The sequence below is a fragment of the Suncus etruscus genome, chromosome 1, assembly GCF_024139225.1.
Source record: "Suncus etruscus isolate mSunEtr1 chromosome 1, mSunEtr1.pri.cur, whole genome shotgun sequence".
In the NCBI taxonomy this organism is placed as follows: Eukaryota; Metazoa; Chordata; class Mammalia; order Eulipotyphla; family Soricidae; genus Suncus; species Suncus etruscus.
The window spans coordinates 175,077,642-175,097,805 of record NC_064848.1 but is presented as its reverse complement, the minus strand read 5'-3'; the positions used below and the strand labels follow the sequence as shown (position 1 = coordinate 175,097,805).

The window sequence follows — 20,164 nt, the reverse complement described above, 5'->3', positions numbered from 1 at the left end:
GTAATTCCTGAGTTCAGAGCCAGGAGTAACCTCTGAGCACTACCAGGTGTGGGGGGAAAAAAAAAAAAACTGAAAGCAAGAGGAGTCAGCACCACTTATAGTCTTCTAAACTCATCAAAAGTGATTCCTGGGGCCAGAGAAATAGCATGGAGGTAAGGTGTTTGCCTTTCATGCAGAAGGACGGTGGTTCAAATCCCGGCATCCCATATGGTCCCCTGTGCCTGCCAGGGGTGATTTCTGAGCATAGAGCCAGGAGCACTGCCGGGTGTGACCCAAAGAACAACAACAACAAAAAAAAGTAATTTCTGAGGGGCTTTGCATGTGGCTGATATGAGACAGACCAGCATTCGATTCGCATCATCCCAAATGGTCCCCTGAGCCAGCCAGGAGTAATTTCTAAGCACAGAGCCACCTGTGTGGCCCAAAGCATAAAACAAAAAAAAAGAAGAGATTCCCAAGTACAGAGGCAGAAGTAAGTCGTGAGTACTGCCAGATGTCCCCACACCCCATCACCCAAATAAAAAAGAAAGAAAAAAATATATGAAAGCTTGAGATCCAAACTACAACAACCAAACTTAAAATATGTCTATTAAGAAGGCAGGCTGGCCCCAGTCCCAAAGGTCCGGCAGAGAAAATTGTAACGGAACGGGGCTTTTGGAAGCACAAAGAAAGACGCTATCCTAGGTGCCACCCCAGGATCAGTGCAAAGACCAAGATCACCAACCACAGAAGATGGATTAAAACACGGAGGTAACAGAACCTCTAGAACCACAAAGACTGACTTCATCATAAGTCCCACCTCAGGATCTGTGCAGATACTGAGACCTCTAAACACAGAACAGAAGTCTTCCACACTTCCACAAAAAAAAAAAAAAAAAAAAAAAAAACACCACCGGGAGAGTAAAGGTTCCTGAGCAAAGTCTAGTGTTGATCCCATGACAGTATGCTTCAAGGACGGAGAAACCCCATATCTCTTAGGCCAAGTGAATTCCTTTTCGAATGACCCCAATATTTACTGTGCCAGGGCAGGAGGGAAAAAATAAAAATACAAAAAGCACAAAACCGGGGCCGGGCGGTGGCGCTGGAGGTAAGGTGCCTGCCTTACCTGCGCTAGCCTAGGAGACGGACCGCGGTTCGATCCCCCGGCGTCCCATATGGTCCCCCAAGCCAGGAGCGACTTCTGAGCGCATAGCCAGGAGTAACCCCTGAGCGTCACAGGGTGTGGCCCAAAAAACAAAAAAAAAAAAAAAGCACAAAACCTTGGTTATTATCTATATATTTTTTACCTCCATTTATTATTGTTATTATTATTTTTATTCACCTATCTATTTTGGGCGATTTCTCTGTTTGGGAGTGAGTATTGAAATTGTCCCCAATCATACTTATATTTTCTCTGCCTTTCTTTTCTTTCGTTATGTGCTATGCCATGTTTCTCATTTCAAGACCATGGCGTGTTTTTTTTCGTTTGTTTGTTTTTGTTTGTTTTTTTTTGTTTGTTTTGCTTTTTTTTTGTTTGTTTGTTTGCCTGTTTTTTTTTTGTGGTGCTTATCGATATAGCTCGAGCCTCACTGGATATTTGACACTTCTTTTGGTACTGGTGGAGTGTTTCACCTTCTTTTTCTCCATCTCTCAAATCGATGATAAGAGCCTCTAAAAGGATTCCGCCCAGTTTCGGGGTATTAGACCCTTACCCCAGTTTATTACTTTTCTCTTTTTCAAACAAAACCACGCAACTTGAACTAGCTAGTCCTGCCTCCAGTTAGAGGGGGAACTAAGGGAGGCATCAAGACCAAACAGGTGCAAGACTACTAAGTTGTGGGTTAGATACAGAGGGGACCACATATTCTAGCCGACCTGGGGTGAGGGAAGAGGAAATGGGAGGTAGGACAGAAACGGAGGTGTAGGGAGGACAATTTGGTGATGGGAATCCCCCCTGATTTTATGTAAATATGTACCTAAAATATTATTGTCAACACTATGTAAACCACTATGATCAAAATAAAAATTAAAAAAAAAAAAAAAAGAAGGCAGGCTGGTGAGCCTGTGAGATAGCATGGAGGTAGAGCGTTTGCCTTGCATGCAGAAGGACGTTGGTTCGAATCCCGGCATCCCATATGGTCCCCCAAGTCTGCCAGGAGCAATTTCTGAGCGTAGAGCCAGAAGTAACCGCTGAGCGCTGCAGGGTATGATTCAAAAACAAAAAAATGATTATTGCTAGAGTGCATGGTAGCTTCTTTAGGGTTAAATAAACTATTACTAAATTTTCAGATTTAACTGATCAGTTATTAAATAATTATTTTTCTCAATTCTGGTTTAAATCTAAATAAAAATACAAACTCTGGGGCTAGAGAGGTAGCTCAAAAGGTCTTGAGCACATGCCTGGAATATGGAAGTCTGAAGTATGACCTGGTACCACCCGCATGGAACCTTAACACTGCCAGGTACAGCCCTAGTGAGGGAATAATTCCAAAATAAATAAAAATACAAATTTCTACTTTGTATCATGATAATCTCTGAGTATTGGACAAAGAATTAATTGTTCTCCCTGATGCTAATATATGAAAAATGTTAGGATTTGGAGGGCTTTCTTTCTCTTTTCTTTTCTTTTTTTAAATTTATAAGGTTTTTGGGTCACACCCGGCAGCGCTCAGGGGTTACTCCTGGCTCTACGTTCAGAAATCATCTCTGGCAGGCTCGGGGGACCATATGGGATGCCACCATCTTTCTGCATGCAAGGCAAACTCTTTACCTCTATGCTATCTCTCCGGCCCCAGGGCTTTCTTTATCTTTTTTTTTTTTTTTTTTTTTTTGGTTTTTGGGCCACACCCGGAGATGCTCAGGGGTTACTCCTGGCTGTCTGCTCAGAAATAGCTCCTGGCAGGCACGGGGGACCATATGGGACACCGGGATTCGAACCAATCCCCTTTGGTTCTAGATCGGCTGCTTGCAAGGCAAACACCGCTGTGCTGTCTCTCCAGGCCCGGCTTTCTTTTTCTTTACCACACCCTCAGGTACTCAGGAGCTATCCCCAACAACCCAAGCTGGGATTTCTCCATGCAATATTTTGGTTTCACTTGGTGCAAAGGATAGAATCCAGACTTGCAGCAAGAAATGTAAGCCAACCCATTGAGCTATTTCTCTAGCCCAGGAACATTTTTTCCCAAGTGCTTTTATTAATAATGAAAATTAAACTTTTTTTTGGGGGGGTGGCTAGATCACACCCGGCAGTGCTCAGGGGTTACTCCTGGCTCTATGCTCAGAAATCGCTCCTGGCAGGCTCGGGGGACCATATGGGATGCCCGGATTTAAACCACTGTCCTCTGCATGCAAGGCAAATGCCCTACCCATGCTATCTCTCCGGTCCCTGGAAATTAACTTAAAAATAAAAAATGTTTAGTTTTTTTTTTTATTCTTCTGTTTGACTCAATTTCTTATTTGGCTCAATATTTTTGCTTGTTTGTTTTTGGGCCACAATGAATTATGCTCAGGACCTAGCTCTGAGCTCAGAGATCACTCCTGGTCAGGCATATGCAAGGCAAACACCTTTCCCACTTTACTATCTTCTCCATATTATGACCAACTTTATAAAACATCACTTATATGTATTCAGAGCATCTTTAAGATGTACCTGGTGACATTTCAAACTCACAATTCTGGAAATGTAAGCATGGATGAATTTCTAAACCTAAAGATTCTATTTCATCTACATTGGTGAATTTAAGTTACTCAATTCCCAGAGAAGAACTTGTTCCACAATTTGCCACTTGAAAGTTCAATATCCCTAGGCAAAGGTAAGATTACTCACAGACTTGTTAGTTTAGAAAGTTTTTACAGCCCGGAGAGATAGTACAGCGGTGTTGCCTTGCAAGCAGCCGATCCCCCGTGCCTGCCAGGAGCTATTTCTGAGCAGACAGCCAGGAGTAACCCCTGAGCAATACTGGGTGTGGCCCAAAAACCAAAAAAAAAAAAAAAAAAAAAAAGAAAGTTTTTACAAACATAAAGCAATTTGCCACTAAAAACAAAAGAACAAAAAAAAAAAAGAACAAAAAAAGAACAAAAAAAAAGGGGGAAACCTGTAATCTTCACATCTCTTATCAAGAACAACATTGCAAGGCAAACAGGTTTGCCACCTCCATGGATAAGAGAACTAGGTCCTAAAATAAAACCTGGAAAAGAGATGTATTCAAACCATAACCCAAAGCAGAACACAGACAACAAAATGGAAGCTAAGAAATAGAGGTGCAGACAAGCATGTGGTCAAGTTAATATTCAAGAAAAAGAAAAATTAGATGGGAAAAAACTAAGAGAGTCAAGAATATATATGGTATTAAAAGCCAAATAGGAAGGGCAGAAGTACAGCAGTTCTTGCACAAGGCAGTCCTGGGTTTGATCCCCAGCATCACAGATGGTCCCCCCCAGAGACTATCAGGAGTGATCCCTGAGTGCAGAGCCAGAAGTTAGATCTGAACACTACTGGGATTTGGCACAAAGACAAAATTAAAAAAAGAAACTAGGTCAGGAGCCGAAGCAATAGCACAGTAGTAGGGCATTTGCCTTGCACGCAGCTGATCCTGGACAGACCAGGGTTCAATTTATGGCGTCCCATATGTCCCCCAAACCAGGAGAGATTATTTAGCACATAGCCAGGAGAAACCCGAGTGTCAATGGGTGTGGCCAAAAAATTAGGCCAGTATTCTTGAAATTAGAATTATGTTTTAACAATGCAAGTATCAGTTTCCTAGTAAACGAGCCTTATTTTATAGACAACACACACATGCCTGCCCTATCCACTAAACATAGGTAGAATGGTGGGGATAGGGTGCAGGCAAGAAATGCAAGAAATTCAAGCTTACGCTCTCCCTTAAACATATTTTTCTTATTTGTCTCTACGTATCTTTATGCTTGTACGCTATGTATCTTTGTGTTTGCAGTCTGGAGAGGCCTGTGTTCTCTCTTGAACACATATTTCCTTTTTCTTTACCCTCACAATCAATATATATTGAGCCATACCTACTAGCACTCAGGGGTTATTACTGGCTCTACATTCAGAAGTCACTCATGAAAGGCTCAGGGGACCATATTGGATGCCAGGGATCAAATTCAGGTCAGCTGTGTGCAAGGCAAAATGCCCTACCCAGTGTACTCTGGCTCCTCAATAAAATATTTTTTAAACTGCAATAATCTAGGAATCTGTGAACTAATATTTGTTTATACTTAAAAAAAAAAGAATTGGGGCCGGGAAGGTGGCGCTAGAGATAAGGTGTCTGCCTTGTAAGCGCTAGCCAAGGAACGGACCGCGGTTCGATCCCCCGGCGTCCCATATGGTTCCCCCAAGCCAGGGGCAATTTCTGAGTGCTTAGCCAGGAGTATCCCCTGAGTGTCAAACGGGTGTGGCCCAAAAACCAAAAAAAAAAAAAAAAGAATTAATTTGGGGGTCAGAGAGATAGCACAGTGGTAGGGCATTTGCCTTGCATGTGGCTGACCCAGGAGGGACCTGGTTTGATTCCTGGCATCCCATATGGTCCCCCAGCCTGCCACAGGCGATTTCTGTGTACAGAACCAGGAGTAACCCCTGAGCACTGCTGGGTGTGGCCCCAAAACAAATAAAAGAATAAGAGAAAGAGTTCTTTATTTCTTCCATTTTCTCTTCTTAGAATCCAAATGATTTTGAAATAAGTTAGGGAAAATAAGAAAATCAGAAAAGAAAAATATATGAACAAGAGATGGGGTTTTTTTGTTTTGTTTTTTTGTTTTTTCCCTCCCTCGGCATCTCCCAAGAGATGGTTTTTATGTATGTAGTATCATTATAGGAAATGCTTTTCTATCTCTCCCTAAAATCCATTTTCCAGTCTTTTCTCCATTGCCTATCAGATACACAACTCGATAATAACAGGTCAGCAAGGCTGCCAAAGGTTATGCCAAAGCTTTGTTGCCATTCCGTCTTCTCCCAAATCAATGGCCAGGATGTGGAGCGCCAATTCCCTGCTGAAATCAGTGCCATCACCTGCAGCAGCTTGGCATCACTCATTTAGAATTCCTTTAGAACATTCCTGTGCCACTATTTTCCCAACTTGTTCCTACTAGAACTCTAACCTGACTCTATCTTCTAAACTCCACAGGACACTAATTCCTTATCTTCTAAATTCCAAAGGGACAAAGTGCAGTTTCATAACTGTGGGTCCACAATAAATGGATTACAGTGTTACTTTTGAGGGGTTCTTTCAGTGTTGTTGCTTTTTGTTTTATTTTGTTTTGTTTTGGGGCCACGCTCAGCAGCACTTGGGTTACTCCTAGCCCTGTGACTGTCTGGAGTGATTTGAGCTGAGCTTGGAGTAACCCCTAAGCATCACTAGGTGTGGCCCCAAACAAAACAAAAGTATCCCACAACTGTAAAATAATCCAGACATTTTCATGTCAGACCCATGTTAATATGCCAGAAATCAAGAAAAGAAACAAATATGCTAGAAATCTTTGTGGTAGTCTCCTAATTGAATAAATAATTTTTCTTAAATAGTTTTATCTGTTTTTGTTTGGGCCATGCCCTGCAGTGCTCAAACCTTATTTGTGGCTGTGTATTGAAGGATCATTCCTTGCAAGGGCACAAGGCAAGTGCCCTGGACCTGCTGTACTACTAACCCTATAAAGAATTTTAACCCTATAAAGAATAAACTTTTAACCCTATAAAGAATAAATTCTCATTATTATATGCTATTACTGTCTTGCAATTCTGGACTCTTCAGAGAAGGGGAATACTGACATTCTCACCTTCTTGGAAGAGGTGAAAGTGCAAAATCCAGTTCATAAAAAAAACTTTCTGGGGCCAGAGAGATAGCATGGAGATAAGGCATTTGCCTTGCATGCAGAACAGTGCTTCAAATCCTGGCATCCCATATGGTCCCCCGTGCCTGCCAGGGGCGATTTCTGAGCATAGAGCCAGGAGTAATCCCTGAAAACTGTCGGGTGTGACCCAAAAACCAAAAAAAAAAAAAAAAAAAAGAATTTTCTATGATAGTTTAACATTTTTTTTTGTGGGGCAGGCGAGGTGGCACTAGAGGTAAGGTGCCTGTCTTGCAAGTGCTAGCCAAGGAAGGACCGCAGTTTGATCCCCCGGTGTCCCATATGGTCCCCCCCAAGCAAGGGGCAATTCTGAGGCGCTTAGGCAGGGAGTAACCTCTGAGCATCAAATGGGTGTGGCCCGAAAAAACAAAAAAAAATTTTTTTGTAAAAATACAAAATATATGTATATATATAGATATATATATATATTATAATAATATATTATATATACAGATATATAATACAATTATATACACAAACCTTGCCTTGTTTTTTCTTTTTTGGTTTTTTGGGTCACTCCCAGCAGTGCTCAGGGGTTACTCCTCACTCTATGTTTCAGAAATCGCTCCTGCAGGCTCGGGGACCATATGGGATGCCGGGATTAGAACCCATCGTCCTGGGGCCAGGAATGTGGCGCTAGAGGTAAGGTGTCTGCTTGCAAGCACTACCATAGGACGGACAGCGGTTCGATCCCCCGGCGTCCCATATGGTCCCCCCCAAGCCAGGGGCAATTTCTGAGCGTATAGCCAGGAGTAACCCCTGAGCGTCAAATGGGTGTGGCCCAAAAATCAAAAAAAAAGAGCCATCATCTTTCCGCATGCAAGGCAAATATCCTACCTCCATGCTATCTCTCCGCTCCACAAACTTGCTTTCAATAATAAAACAATTGTGGTCAATAGTGCTAAATTCAAAAGTCATAAGTCTTCTAAAATTCTTCTAAACGACAACTTCATAACTCTTAAGAAAACCATTTCAGCCTAACGTTTGTATAATCACAATGCCTTAAGCATTGACTTTTTTTTTAAAGCATCAACTTTTTTGGGGGGGGCACACCCGTTTGACCCTCAGGGGTTACTCCTGGCTATGCACTCAGAAATCACCCGTGGCTTGGGGACCATATGGGACACTGGGAGATTGAACCGAGGTCCGTCCTGGGCTAGCGCTTACAAGGCAGACAGACGCCTTACCTCTCATGCCACCGCTCCAGCCCCTAAAGCATCAACTTTTTTTTTTTAATATGCAACACTTCACGAATTTGCGTGTCATCCCTGCACAGGGGCCATGCTAATCTTCTCTGTATGGTTTCAATTTTAGTGTATGTGCTGCCGAAGCGAGCACTAAAGCATCAACTTTTAATTAATAATGAAATATTTGGGCCTGGAGAGATAGCACAGCGGCATTTGCCTTGCAAGCAGCCGATCCAGTACCAAAGGTGGTTGGTTCGAATCCCGGTGTCCCATATGGTCCCCCGTGCCTGCCAGGAGCTATTTCTGAGCAGACAGCCAGGAGTAACCCCTGAGCACAGCCAGGTGTGGCCCAAAAACCAAAAAAAAAAAAAAAAGAAATGTTTGGCAAAGTCACTCCATGTATCTCTTTGAGAGAGTTGTGGAGTTTTGTTTTGTTTTGTTTTAGGGCCATACCTGGTGATGTTGAGGGCTAACTCCCGATTCTGCACTAAGGAATCACTCCTAGAGGATTTGTGGGACCATATTACGTGCTAGGGATGGCAGTTGGGTCAGCCGTTTGCAAGGCAAGTACCCTTCCTACTGTACTGTATCTCCGACCCCAAGAACATCTTGTAAATGGTAAATTGCATTTTTTTGCTCCTAACATATACAAACATGTGTGTTATTCTATATATTACTTAGAAACTAAAATAGTACTGTCAGAATCCTTCTGAGATTTCATAGAAGTGCCAACAGGTGGGTAGTAACATGATTCTTCTTGGTACCTTATTGAGCCTCCCTTGTTGGGTATAAATGTTCTAGGTTTCCCTTTTTTTGGCCCATACCCAGCAGTGCTCAGGGGTTACTCAGGAATCATTCCTGGCAGTGCTCGCGGGACCACATGGGATACCGGGTGAGCTGCATGCGAGACAAGCGCTTTACCCATTGCGCTATTTCTCCAGCTCCTGTCTTCTCAGCTTTGTTCCTCCCCATCTTAACCTTCTTCATCTCATTCTGCATCCGTAACTGTTCCGCTTCCTACGGGTGCAAAGAAGGCCGTTCCAGACCTAGAGTGTCCGCGGTGGCCCACGAGAACAGTGGAGAGAACGGAGAAGAGAAGAAGGATCGGCCGGGTAAACGCCCGTAGAGATCGGAAGGGGTGCCAATGGAATGCAAGAGGGGTTCGGGAAGAATAGAAAGTGGAGTCTTGGGCCTGGGGGAGAAGGGGGGAGAAAAAAACAGGGGAGACTGAACCTCTTAGGGGTTGCATTTTGGAAATCTCAATGAGGAGGGGTGCGTGACCGTGACCTTGGCGTGGATGTGGCGGTTGCCGCCCGATGGCCCTGGAGGCCAGGGACAGGTGCGACCCCATGCGCGCGCTCACACACACACAGACACACATATGCACACACGGAGATACACACACACACACACGTTGCACGCACACGTCCAGCCGGGGACCGACTCACCGTGCGACTCCGGCCGGGGCCCCGCAGAAGGCGGCGGCGGGGGCGGCTCGGGGTGCTGCAGCGGGGAGCTGGAGGCGGAGGCCGACGTTATGAGCAGCCGCTGGAAGCGGTTGGGGGGGGCGGCAGGGCACCTCCAGGCCGGCCGCCAGCTTGGCCTTGTTGGCGCTCGTGAGCCGCTTGAGGTGCACCAGCAGCTGCGGCTGGTCGCGGCGAAAGTGCGGGCTGTGGAAGTGGTGCAGCGGCCCGTCGCCCGCCGGCCCGCCGCCCCCCGGCCCCGGCCCGGGCCCCGCCGCGCCCGGCCCGCCCAGGACCACCTTGCGGAAGCCGTAGAGGTTGAGCTGGCGGATGAAGCTGGTGAAGTTGGTGGTCTTGAAGAGCTCGGGCTCGGACCCGGAGCCCCCCGAGCCCCCCACGCCGCCGCCGCTGCCACCGCTGCCGCCGCTGCCACCGGCCGCCGCCCCGGCCACGGGCGGGCTGAGCAGCTCGGCCTCGAAGAGCGGCTGGTCGATGAGCAGCCCCTCGCCGCGGCCGTCCCAGCGGATCGAGCGGTACCGGGGGCTGTTGACCAGCCGCCACAGCTTGGCCGGGAAGTTGTTGGGGTTGATGGGCGTGGAGAGCAGCGCCTCTTCCATCGCCCACGCCGTTCTCGATTCCCCCGGGCCTCGCCGCACTCTGCCCCCTCCCGCCAGCGCGGTCTCCGGGGGACCGTTGGCGCACGCGGGGGCCCCCGAAGCGCCCGGCCCTGCGCAGGCCAATCGGGCCTCATGTCGTCCCGCCGCGCGACGGGCAGACGGACCGGCACGGGGCACTCGCCGGCCCGCCCACTCGCCCTCCGCGAGGATCGGGGAAGCCGACGTCCAGGATCTCCGCAGTGGCCCCCTCCGCACGGCTGTGGCCCCGAGAGTGGAGTGCCCTGCCCCTCCCAAGGCGTCCGCCAGCCACCCGGCGGCCTGAAGGCCGGCTCCGAAGACGTCCCAGCCCCGGGATCCAACGTGGAACACTCAGATTTATGTGGTTCAGAACCACCCACGCGGCAGCAGGGGCTGGAGGGTCCGCCAGGCTGCACTCGAAGAACAAAAAGTTGGGGTTAGAGCGATGGGACAGAGAGTAAGGGGTTTGCTTGTCTTGCACGCTGCCAACCAGGGTTCCATTCCCCCAACACCGCTAATGGGCCCCTGAGCCCCGCAGGGAGTGATCCCTGAGTGCAGCGCCAGGAATAAGCCCTAAGCACGGCCGGCTGTGGCAAATAGTAATAATAATAAAGTTATACAATCATAAAAATAAAACCAAAAGCCTAATTCTCTCATCTGAGTGGCCTTGGGTCTTGAGAAAATACACATTTTTTCCATTAAAAGTCATATGCTCCTTTAAGCCAATAATTTTGTTCAGGACATGGGTCAGAGAGATAGCACAGGGAGTAGGGCATTTGCCTTGGACATGGCTGACCCGGATTCGATCTCCGGCATCCCATATAGAGCCTGCCGGGAGCGAGTTCTGAGTACAGAGCCAGGAGTAACCCCCGAGGACCAACTGTTATAGCCAAGACAAAACAACAACAAAAAGTTTTTTGTTCAGGCCAATTTCCTCAAGACAGAATGAGAAAGAGAAGTGCCTGTGAGATGGAAATCAAAAGAATGTAGGTATAATCAATCTTTTGTGCTTGATGAACCAGGGGTGACATTTTATACTTTAAAGAGAAACCAGGAGCTAGAGTGGCCTACCCGAGTTTGATTCTCAGTATCTTCTACGATCCCCCAGCACCACCAGGAGCAATCCTTGAGTATAGTCAGGATTATCCCAGGAGCACTGCCAGGTTTGGAAAGAAACAAAAAAAAAACCCAAAAAGATAGGATAGAAAGAGAGGTTTGCTAAACAAAATACTGGGACAGAGGGAGTATGATATTTTAGTCTTTCTCATACTCAAAGGAAAATATGAGTTATTTCTACAAAATAAATAAAAAGACCCAACAAAGCAGCACTAATATAGAGATTTTATTTAAATTGTATTGAGATTTTACAGCACATTGCATGTTTGTCACAACGCAACTGCACAGTTTGAATTTTTGGCCACATCATGTCACGTACACCCACAAGAGCTCTGAAAGGAGTATTTGATGAATACATCTGAGCCAAGAGCCCAGAGTGTCTCTCCAAGGCCATGCAGTATGTTTACTGATGGGATAGTTTCTCAAAACAGCCAAAGTAGACAGATACAGTCTCCTCAAATATTACCAATCTTACTCCCCCTGAAAACAGGCAGAGTGCAGTGCAATGAAAGTCAAGATAATTAAAAAGCCACTCACAACTGGCAGTCAATTTTAATGATTGAGAAGATGCTTAGAAGAATTTTATGTATCAGAGACAAAGAATATTTTTTTTTCAGGAATTTCAGGAATTTCCCAGACACAAAATTTCCATTACTCAACTCCATTTAAACAAAAAAGTTCTTCTACACTGACCTAAATATGCCAAAACTTTTTAGGTTACATCCATGGCAAGTAATAAAAGCATAGATGCTTCCCCGTAGGACTGAAGAAAAGGCCAGAATAAATCACAATTCTTGTTCTAAATGCAGATCCTAATTGTTTTCAAATGAAAAAAATTTTTTTTTCTAAGAAGCAACATAAAAGTAGCGGTTACACAGACAGCTACCATTGTTTTAAAACAGGATAAGCCTAAATGTAATTTAGCTTTTATACACCAACAAAGGAAGGAAAATGTATAAAGGAAATCCTAGTGGTTTCATTATAGGTCAAGGAGACTGTATCTGTCCCAACCGGAGTACATGGCTATGTCACTGTATCTTTTGGTTAAGTGCCACTGGTACATATTAAGATTGGGAAAAAAAAAAATTTGGTCCAAATGGACACATTTTGTCTCCCAATTTTGGTATCAAGGCTTTATTCTCTTCTGTTTGGGTTCCATTGTTAAGTGCACAGAAATAGACAGCAGCATTTGTACTGAAACCCTCACATACCAAACAGTATATTCTAGGAGGTAAAAAAACCAAACACTAAATTCTACCCTCAAGGTGTCAAGTGTTCAGGATAAGAAGCAGTGTGACCCAGAGGAGGCAGCAGCCAAAGGAAAGACAACACGAGGGAAGTGGGCAATGGAACAACAATAAAAACAAACAAACAAAACATTGTTTTATTTTCATGCCAGGAGAGGATCAAGGTGTATAGCTCCTGTGTTAGCACCAGGACAACTAGGGAAAGTCAGGCGTGGGTAGGGGAGGGGGCACAATTAGCAAATATGTCACAAGAATAACTTCTGCTTTTCCTTTCTCATTCACAGTGCATACCTCAAGAGCTGCCACTGAGTAACAGAGACCGCAGCCTTCACAGTTCAGAAGAACTGATGTTTGCCAGGACTGACCCAGAGCAGAGTTTCCATCTGCTCTCCAAAATGTCTCACGCCCTGGAACTCTCCCCCTTAACTAAAAATTCACTGATGCTGGCCAAGAAGCCAAGTGAAAAAACAAACCAACAAAGAAACCCAGCAAACCTCTACTTGCTGAACCAGTCTTTAAACCAAACTCCACAGAAAGACAGAACTAATGCAACTAGAGGGGGTGCCTCTAAAGACTGAGCCTTCATGCACAGACACAGAGCACAGAGGTACAGGGAAATAGTTCATTTCAAACAGGATAGGAATCCTATCTTATATACTATAATCTGCTTTGTCAAGATGGAGGAGAGATGGGTCTGGTTACCACTTGGAGTTTGGTTATACAGATGCCTTTCTATTGCTGTTTGGGGCACGTATCGCCAGGCAGTATTTATGAAATCATCATCTGATACTGATCCCCCCAAAGAACCTGGAGTCACCAACTCAACATTAAGCTTCCAGACTCTGGGTCTGAATCAGGACCGGTTACTGCAAGATGAGGGTCTCACTAATCGAGACCACCTGCCAAATTAGAACTGCTCCAGTCTCATGGTACCAAGGAGGATTTCTCAAGAAGGTATCTCTGAGCTCTGCAATTTCAGGAGCCACACCACGGAACCTTTAAAACTATACCAGGAGCAGATTCTCCCTTCAAACCTGCTAAAGTTGGACAGGTCATCTCTAGCATTCAACTGGAAGCTGTAGCAATGGGTTTCTTCAGATGCTGGCTCATGAGTTCCCTGGCACGAGAAACTTGGATGTGTTCGTAACAGGAGTTACAGACGAGAACTGGGTCATAGAGTTGTTGATCAGGAATGGGCAACTTCAGGTGGCAGCAGCCAGCACAAAATACATTCCCACAATTTCTGCCAAACATAAAGAGGCAGAAGTTCATCATAAATTCAAGAGTTGAGCATTAATTTAACCACAATTTTATCACCATAAATATCGTATTAAGAGTAACAGTCTAAAGGGCATTAAATGAATAGAAAAATTAGGATAAAATGATTCCTATAAATAAGTCTCCATTTCCAAATTAATTTAGTATATTTAAATGTACCTCACAATATTATGAGCCATTCCAAACATACAAACATCTATCTCACCTGCAATGGTGTCTTCGTTTAGCCAACCAAAATTCACAATCACAATTATAGCAGTGTGATGCCATATGGTCTGGAACCCATCGAGTCACCTAAGAGAAGGTACAAGAAAAGTTCCAGGTCCTTGAAATCAGAGACAGTGTCAAGGACTGAAGTACATGCTCTGTATAAAGGAGGACCAGGTTAGGGCCCAGGTTCAGGCCCTGCTACCACGTGGACCTCCAAGTACCAAGGAACAACCCCTGACACTGAGCTCAGAGTAGCTCCCAGCACTGCCAGGTGTGGCTTCTCTGTCTTTGTCAATAAATTGGAAGAGTAATTTTACAGTAAGAAAAACATACCAAAAAAATGGAAAGGCTATTTTTTGCAGAGGGGAAATCTGAGTCTGCCACTTGCGAGGTAAGCCCTTAACCCCTATACTATTTCTCTAGTTTTCTCCCTCCTCTTCCTTCCCTCCTTTACTCCCTCCTCCCCTCCCTCTCCTCTCTCTTTCTCCCCCTTTCTCTCTCCCTCCCTCTCTCATCTCTCTCATGGTGGTTTTGGGGTATACCTGACAGTGCTCAGAAATCACTCCTGGAGCCGAGAATCAAACCTAGATCAGCTGTGTTTAAATCCAGTGCCCTACCCAGTGTACTATCACAATGGTACCCAAGGTTAAGTTGGCCACTACTCACCTACAAAGATACTCATTGGGGAGAGCTCAATCAGCCTACTACATATCACTCATCTCTAAGAAATACAATTCACTGGCTCACTTATATAACACCCACTCTCATTTGCTGGAACATACCTCCGTCTCTTTCTTATCCACAGGTTCCCAGCTTGCTTCTGAAAGGCAATCTTCACTATGATCAGAGCCATAATCTTCTGTATCACTCCCATCCGACTCCTTCAAACACGTCTGAAGAAAAAGCAGTTATCAGCATCATTGGGGATGTTTATTATTTATTATGTGTCAGACACTGTTGTAAGTGTTTTAGGGGCACAAACTTATTTCCCTATAACAATCTTATAATATTTACATTTATAATCCCCACTCACAAATATAAAAACTAAATTGCAAAGACAATTAAGGGCTGATAAGTAGTAAACAGATTTAAAACATATTATTCTGAATTTATACTTTTGCTCTTTAGCCTAAGCTGTATCACAGTGTGAAAAGAATATTCCGTGGGCCCAGAGAGATAGCACAGCGGTGTTTGCCTTGCAAGCAGCCAATCTAGGACCTAAGGTGGTTGGTTCGAATCCTATATGGTCCCCCGTGCCTGCCAGGAGCTATTTCTGAGCAGACAGCCAGGAGTAGCCCCTGAGCACCGCTGGGTGTGGCCCAAAAACCAAAAAAAAAAAAAAAAAAAAAGAAAAGAAAAAAATATTCCGTATTGCATTCTAAACCAGGTACTTGCAAACGAAGCCCTCTTGCTTATTTTTGTAAATCAAGTTTTCTTGAAAGAAATACCAAATTCATTTACATGTCATCAATGGCTGTTTGTGCTACAACAATAGAGCCAACAACAGAGACAAAGCCCAAATATTACTTCATTTTTATTAAAAAATCTGCTGGTCCTGCCCACACTGTCATCTTGCCTGCAGAGAAACGTCCAGCTCCACAACTAATCTCCAAGATAAAATAATGCTGTCAAATCTTCCCAAGTAGATTGCTCCAAACTAACAATTCCAGGGCTTTCTTTGAATGGGGACAGGCAGATTCCCCTTTCTGTCTGAAGGGACAGCAGCTTATAGCCACACCCAACACTCTCCAACACAGAAATAGCCCAGCTCCACAGCTGAACTCAATCAAACTCTTCTGTATCTAGAGCTCCTGGATAGTTCAACAAGGAGGCTTCCAAATTTCATAGTACTGTCAGCCAGTAGGATCACAGCAAATCTATCTATCTCACCTTCATAGAAGACCATAGTTGAATAGAAGACCTTCAAGCTCAATGAGGCTCAACCGTAACACAGAAGTTTCAAGGCTTCCAACTAGCCCAGTAACCTTTAGACAATGCCGTTAGTAATACCATTGTAAGATGCAACAATGACATCACAAACTAACCCTTATTGATCTAAGTTTTGATAATCCATTTGCTTTTGAATTATAACATACAATATGAAGTAAATATGTTTGTGCCTGCAAGAGGCAGGCTGGAGTGGTGAGTGGAAAGCTGGGGACACTGGTGGAGGGTAGATCACACTAATGCTGGTATTGACAGTGGGACATTTACTACTTAGAACAGCTGTATTATGAACAACTTGTTAAATCAGGCTGTTATGATAAAAATAAATAATCTGCCAGAGTGATGATATAGCAGGTGGGATATTTACCTTGCACATAGCTGACCCAGGTGTGGCTCCAAAACAAAACAAACAAAAACTTTAAAAATAAAAAAATCTGAGGCTGGAATAGGTAGGGCATGTGCCTTACACGTGGTCAACCTAAATTCCATCCTCAGCATCTCACATGGTCCCCCAGGCCATGCCAAAAGTAATTCCTGAGCACAGAACCAGGAACCACCTCTGAGCATTGCTAGGTGTAGTGTAACCCAAGATTGTCCCCCCCACACCAAAAAAATATGACTCCTAAACCATCATTGTCAACTACAACAAGCTGTTAGACAGAACCATCCCACCAGAAGTGTGAACAGCAGGCAACGGGGACACTCTTAAGGAGAGGAAGGATTTAGTTCCTGGGTGAATGACAAGAAGATATGGGTAAAGTAGAGATTGGCCTCTGTGCTCACCAGGGCCTATAGCTGCTCAAGCCTAACACTTCTTAACACAGCAAAATCTACATCAATGGTCATCAACCCCCAAGTTTATGTAGAAAGTGTAGAAAGGCTGAAAGTCACTGTCTATGTCTGGGTCCTAAGTGCTAGTGTGAAGACCAGTGTGCAAGCTAGATGCCAGTCTAGACCAAACACTGCCCTGATAGTTCTAGTTGTCTCTTCTTATCTGTATTACTTCCAAATGTAATCTCCCAGCACCTGATCCACTGAAGTACTAGAATACTGCTCTTAAAATGCAAATCTGAACCCAACCATGCACAATTTTGTAGCCATGGTGCCTAAATATATTATAAAAAGAAAAAAAAAGACCAGAATGACAACGCAGTGGTAGGACATTTGCCTTTCACATGGCTGACAGACCTCAGTTCGATTCCCAGCATCCCATATGGTCCCCCAAGCCAGGAGAGATTTCTGAGCACATAGCCAGGAGTGACCCCTGGGCGTCACTGGGTGTGGCCCAAAAACAAACAAACAAAAAACAAATCTGATTATGTTGCTTACTAGTCAAAAATATATTGCCTTGAGAGCCAGAGAGGTAGCTCAACAGGCTAAGCATATCCAAGCATGTCAGTAGCCCTGTAAGGCCCAGGTTAAATTCCTGTTACCACAGGGTTCCCTGAGTACCTCTAGGAGTAACCACCTAGCATGGAGCTTGGGACTAGAATTCCTAGAGGAAAAAAGGTGACTCATCTACTATCTGTTCCATTTCACTGCTCTACTATCACCTACCCCAATGCTAACCAACTCCCTTCCTCAGGATCTATAAATGCACATGTAATAAAAGGACCTGTACACGCGCGCGCACACACACACACACACACACACACACACACACACAAACTTGTACATGTACATGTGCACACACCCCTTCCTAACCTTTTATTCAAACCATACCATTAAGGTACCAACTGCTTCAATGCTCCTGTGAACAATACTTCCTTCTCATTGTCTCCTTGCTAAATACCACATATTCTTTAGCTCTCAGCTCAATAGTATCTTTTCAGCAAAGCCTTTCCTAATCTTTCTTTCACTCTACCCAGATGTTTCTTACAATAATACTTAAGAACATCTTTCCAGGGCCAGAGCAGTAGCACAGTGGTAAGGCATTTGCCTTGCAAGTGGCTAACACAGGACCAACCCAGGTTCGATTCCCTGCATCTCATATGGTCCCAAGCCTGCCAGGGGCGATTTCTAAGCGCAGAGCCAGGAGTAACCTCTGAATGCCATTAGGTGTGGCTGACCCCCCCCCCCCAAATGAAAAGAATATCTTTCCAGTTATTTACTCATCTCTCCCAATAGACTTAACACCCTGAAAGCATGGACCATGGCCTTCATCCTATAGCCCAATCACCAGAATCAGTGGCACACAGTATCAGTGAGTAAACAATGAATAATGAAAAGATAGACAGAATAAATGAATGGTTGGACAGCAGTAGGTGAATACTTACAAAATCATCCTCATAGTCCATGGGGGGTTCTGCTGGAGGGGCACAGCAGTGCCGGATATCCAGTCTCATCTGAAGCTCTCGCACCTGTCGACGTAGCTGTTCCACCTCTTGCTTATACCCTGCTTCAATTTGCCGTAATCTGTGCTGGATCACATCCGTGGGAAAGGGGAGTCCATCATCATCCAGGTAGAGAGGAGGCACCGGAGAAGGACAGCTCAGGGCAACAGGCTTTGTGCTGGAAACCTGCTTTGAATTACTGGACAACCACATTCGGTTGTTTTTCCCTCCTGGACCAGTACAATGCCCATTGGAATGACTAGGACAGACGGGTGACTTCACACCTTCTCTCTGAGCCCACTGGCCCCCAAAGCAGGACCCTGGTCCTCGCACCTGCTTACTGCTCAACCTCTTGCTACAACAGCCATAGGAAAGCAGTCGCCGAGGGGTGGTCTCCCCACTCGGTAATGAAGTCACCATCCCTTGGAAGCTGTCCCAGTTGGACCCCAAAAAAGAGAACTCGCTGATCTGGCTCTGAGAAATTGGCTTTCGAATCAATTCCAATGGCACTTTTCCCAAGCAAGGGTTTTCCAATAACTGCCCATTCCTATTAGTCCCTTTTTTGCCAGTGTCTTCCTCCCCATGAACCATATCTGGCGTAGAGCTTCGCTGTTCCTGATGGGAGATATGTGCCGCAGACACTGACTGATGTTGGCTGAGAATGTCAGTGCTTGGATGTGCAGGAATTTGGCAGGTAGCACTTGGTGGGTTACAAAGGGTCCCCAAACTGTGATCCGGAACACAATTGGAGGGCACACCCAGCACAGAGTCCAACTTGGCCTGTTGGGAAGTGCTGATAAGGGGATCCTGGACAGATTCAGGAAAACCACAAATTCCCTCACACTTGTCAGAGACAACTTTAGAGAGTGCACTGACAGCTTCTTTCTCAGGACAAAGTTCAGGTGGTCCTCCTATGCCAACGAAAGTCCTATCCCGCTCATCCTGGACAGTAGGGTCTGGAGCTGGCGCCAAAGTCTGTCCCAGGTCTTTGATTTCAGGATCAGAGGTGCTGCTCTCCACCTCCTGGAACTCTGTAGTATTAAGCAGTTTGTTACTTAAAGAACAGCTTTTCTGACTCTTGGAAGGCATATTGCTCACACAGTCGTTCTGGCTGTTGGGCTGAGGGGAAGAAAGACCCATTTCTTCTACAGTCTGCTGAGGACCTCCTGCTCCAGGTTCCACAAAAGATGTCTCTGACCCCTCAGGATTGCTGTGCCAGGGTTCCAGGCCTACACGGGCCTCCTGACAGTGGTTATTCAGGTTAGGGTCACTGGATGTACGAGTGAGGGGGCTGCTTGTATCACCAGCAGAAAGAAGATCATCCATTGATCTGGTTTTAGACAATCTGAAATGATAAGAACAAAACCTCTAGGTCAGGAAATTAAGTACCACCAATACACAGAATTATAGAGTACATTAAAAATCAGAATAATAAAAGTAAGCGTTCACAAGAAACAATACCATTTAAATTTGAAAAAAAAAAAAAACAATGTTCACTGCAAATCTTCTCTATAAAATGTGTTGAGCAATGATTCATTGTCACTATTTATCTTAACTATTACTGTGAAAGATTTATAATTTACTTCGGCCACAATAAAAATTAAAAAAAAAAAAAGAATCTGAGGATGAAAAAAAATGTGTAGAACAAGCCCTCTGTTCTTAAAATCCCAGGTCTGTTCTCAGCTTTCTCCAATTCTCAACTTGTACAATATCTCCCTGGACAATTTCAGCCACTCGAGTGGTTTCGACTACATTCTGTGCCGATGACCCTTCTAAATATATCTTTCTAGCTAGAAATATATCACGAAACTTCCCATGGTAGGTACCAAATGGAGAATAGGAAAAAAAAATTTTTGTTGTTGTTGTTGGACCACACCCGGTGACATTCCTGGCTATGCACTCAGAAATTGT

At 44.8% G+C, this 20,164-nt stretch overlaps 2 protein-coding genes and 1 non-coding gene across 6 annotated transcripts in view; all 3 read right to left on the bottom strand.

Annotated features, from left to right (window-relative positions):
- The window catches only part of HSF5 (heat shock transcription factor 5), a 52,576-nt gene extending 42,472 nt beyond the window's left edge, over positions 1–10,104 (bottom strand). The window contains 2 exon segments of the mRNA XM_049771688.1: positions 9,473–9,590; positions 9,592–10,104. Coding sequence (XP_049627645.1) covers positions 9,473–9,590; positions 9,592–10,104 — 631 coding nt within the window.
- On the bottom strand, positions 8,069–8,175 carry LOC126026723 (U6 spliceosomal RNA). The gene has a single exon (XR_007501949.1). It is a non-coding gene; the product is annotated as a U6 spliceosomal RNA (small nuclear RNA).
- Positions 10,105–11,451: 1,347 nt separating the features above from the next.
- Positions 11,452–20,164, bottom strand: part of MTMR4 (myotubularin related protein 4) — a 28,740-nt gene continuing 20,027 nt past the window's right edge. For all 4 annotated transcript variants that reach the window (XM_049771308.1, XM_049771314.1, XM_049771300.1 and 1 more), the window contains 4 exons: positions 18,197–19,598; positions 14,756–14,866; positions 13,969–14,057; positions 11,452–13,728 (listed from right to left, as the gene is read on the bottom strand). In XM_049771308.1, the coding sequence (XP_049627265.1) occupies positions 13,551–13,728; positions 13,969–14,057; positions 14,756–14,866; positions 18,197–19,598 (1,780 nt within the window). In that variant the 3' untranslated portion in view covers positions 11,452–13,550. The remainder of the gene's footprint in view (positions 13,729–13,968; positions 14,058–14,755; positions 14,867–18,196; positions 19,599–20,164) is intronic.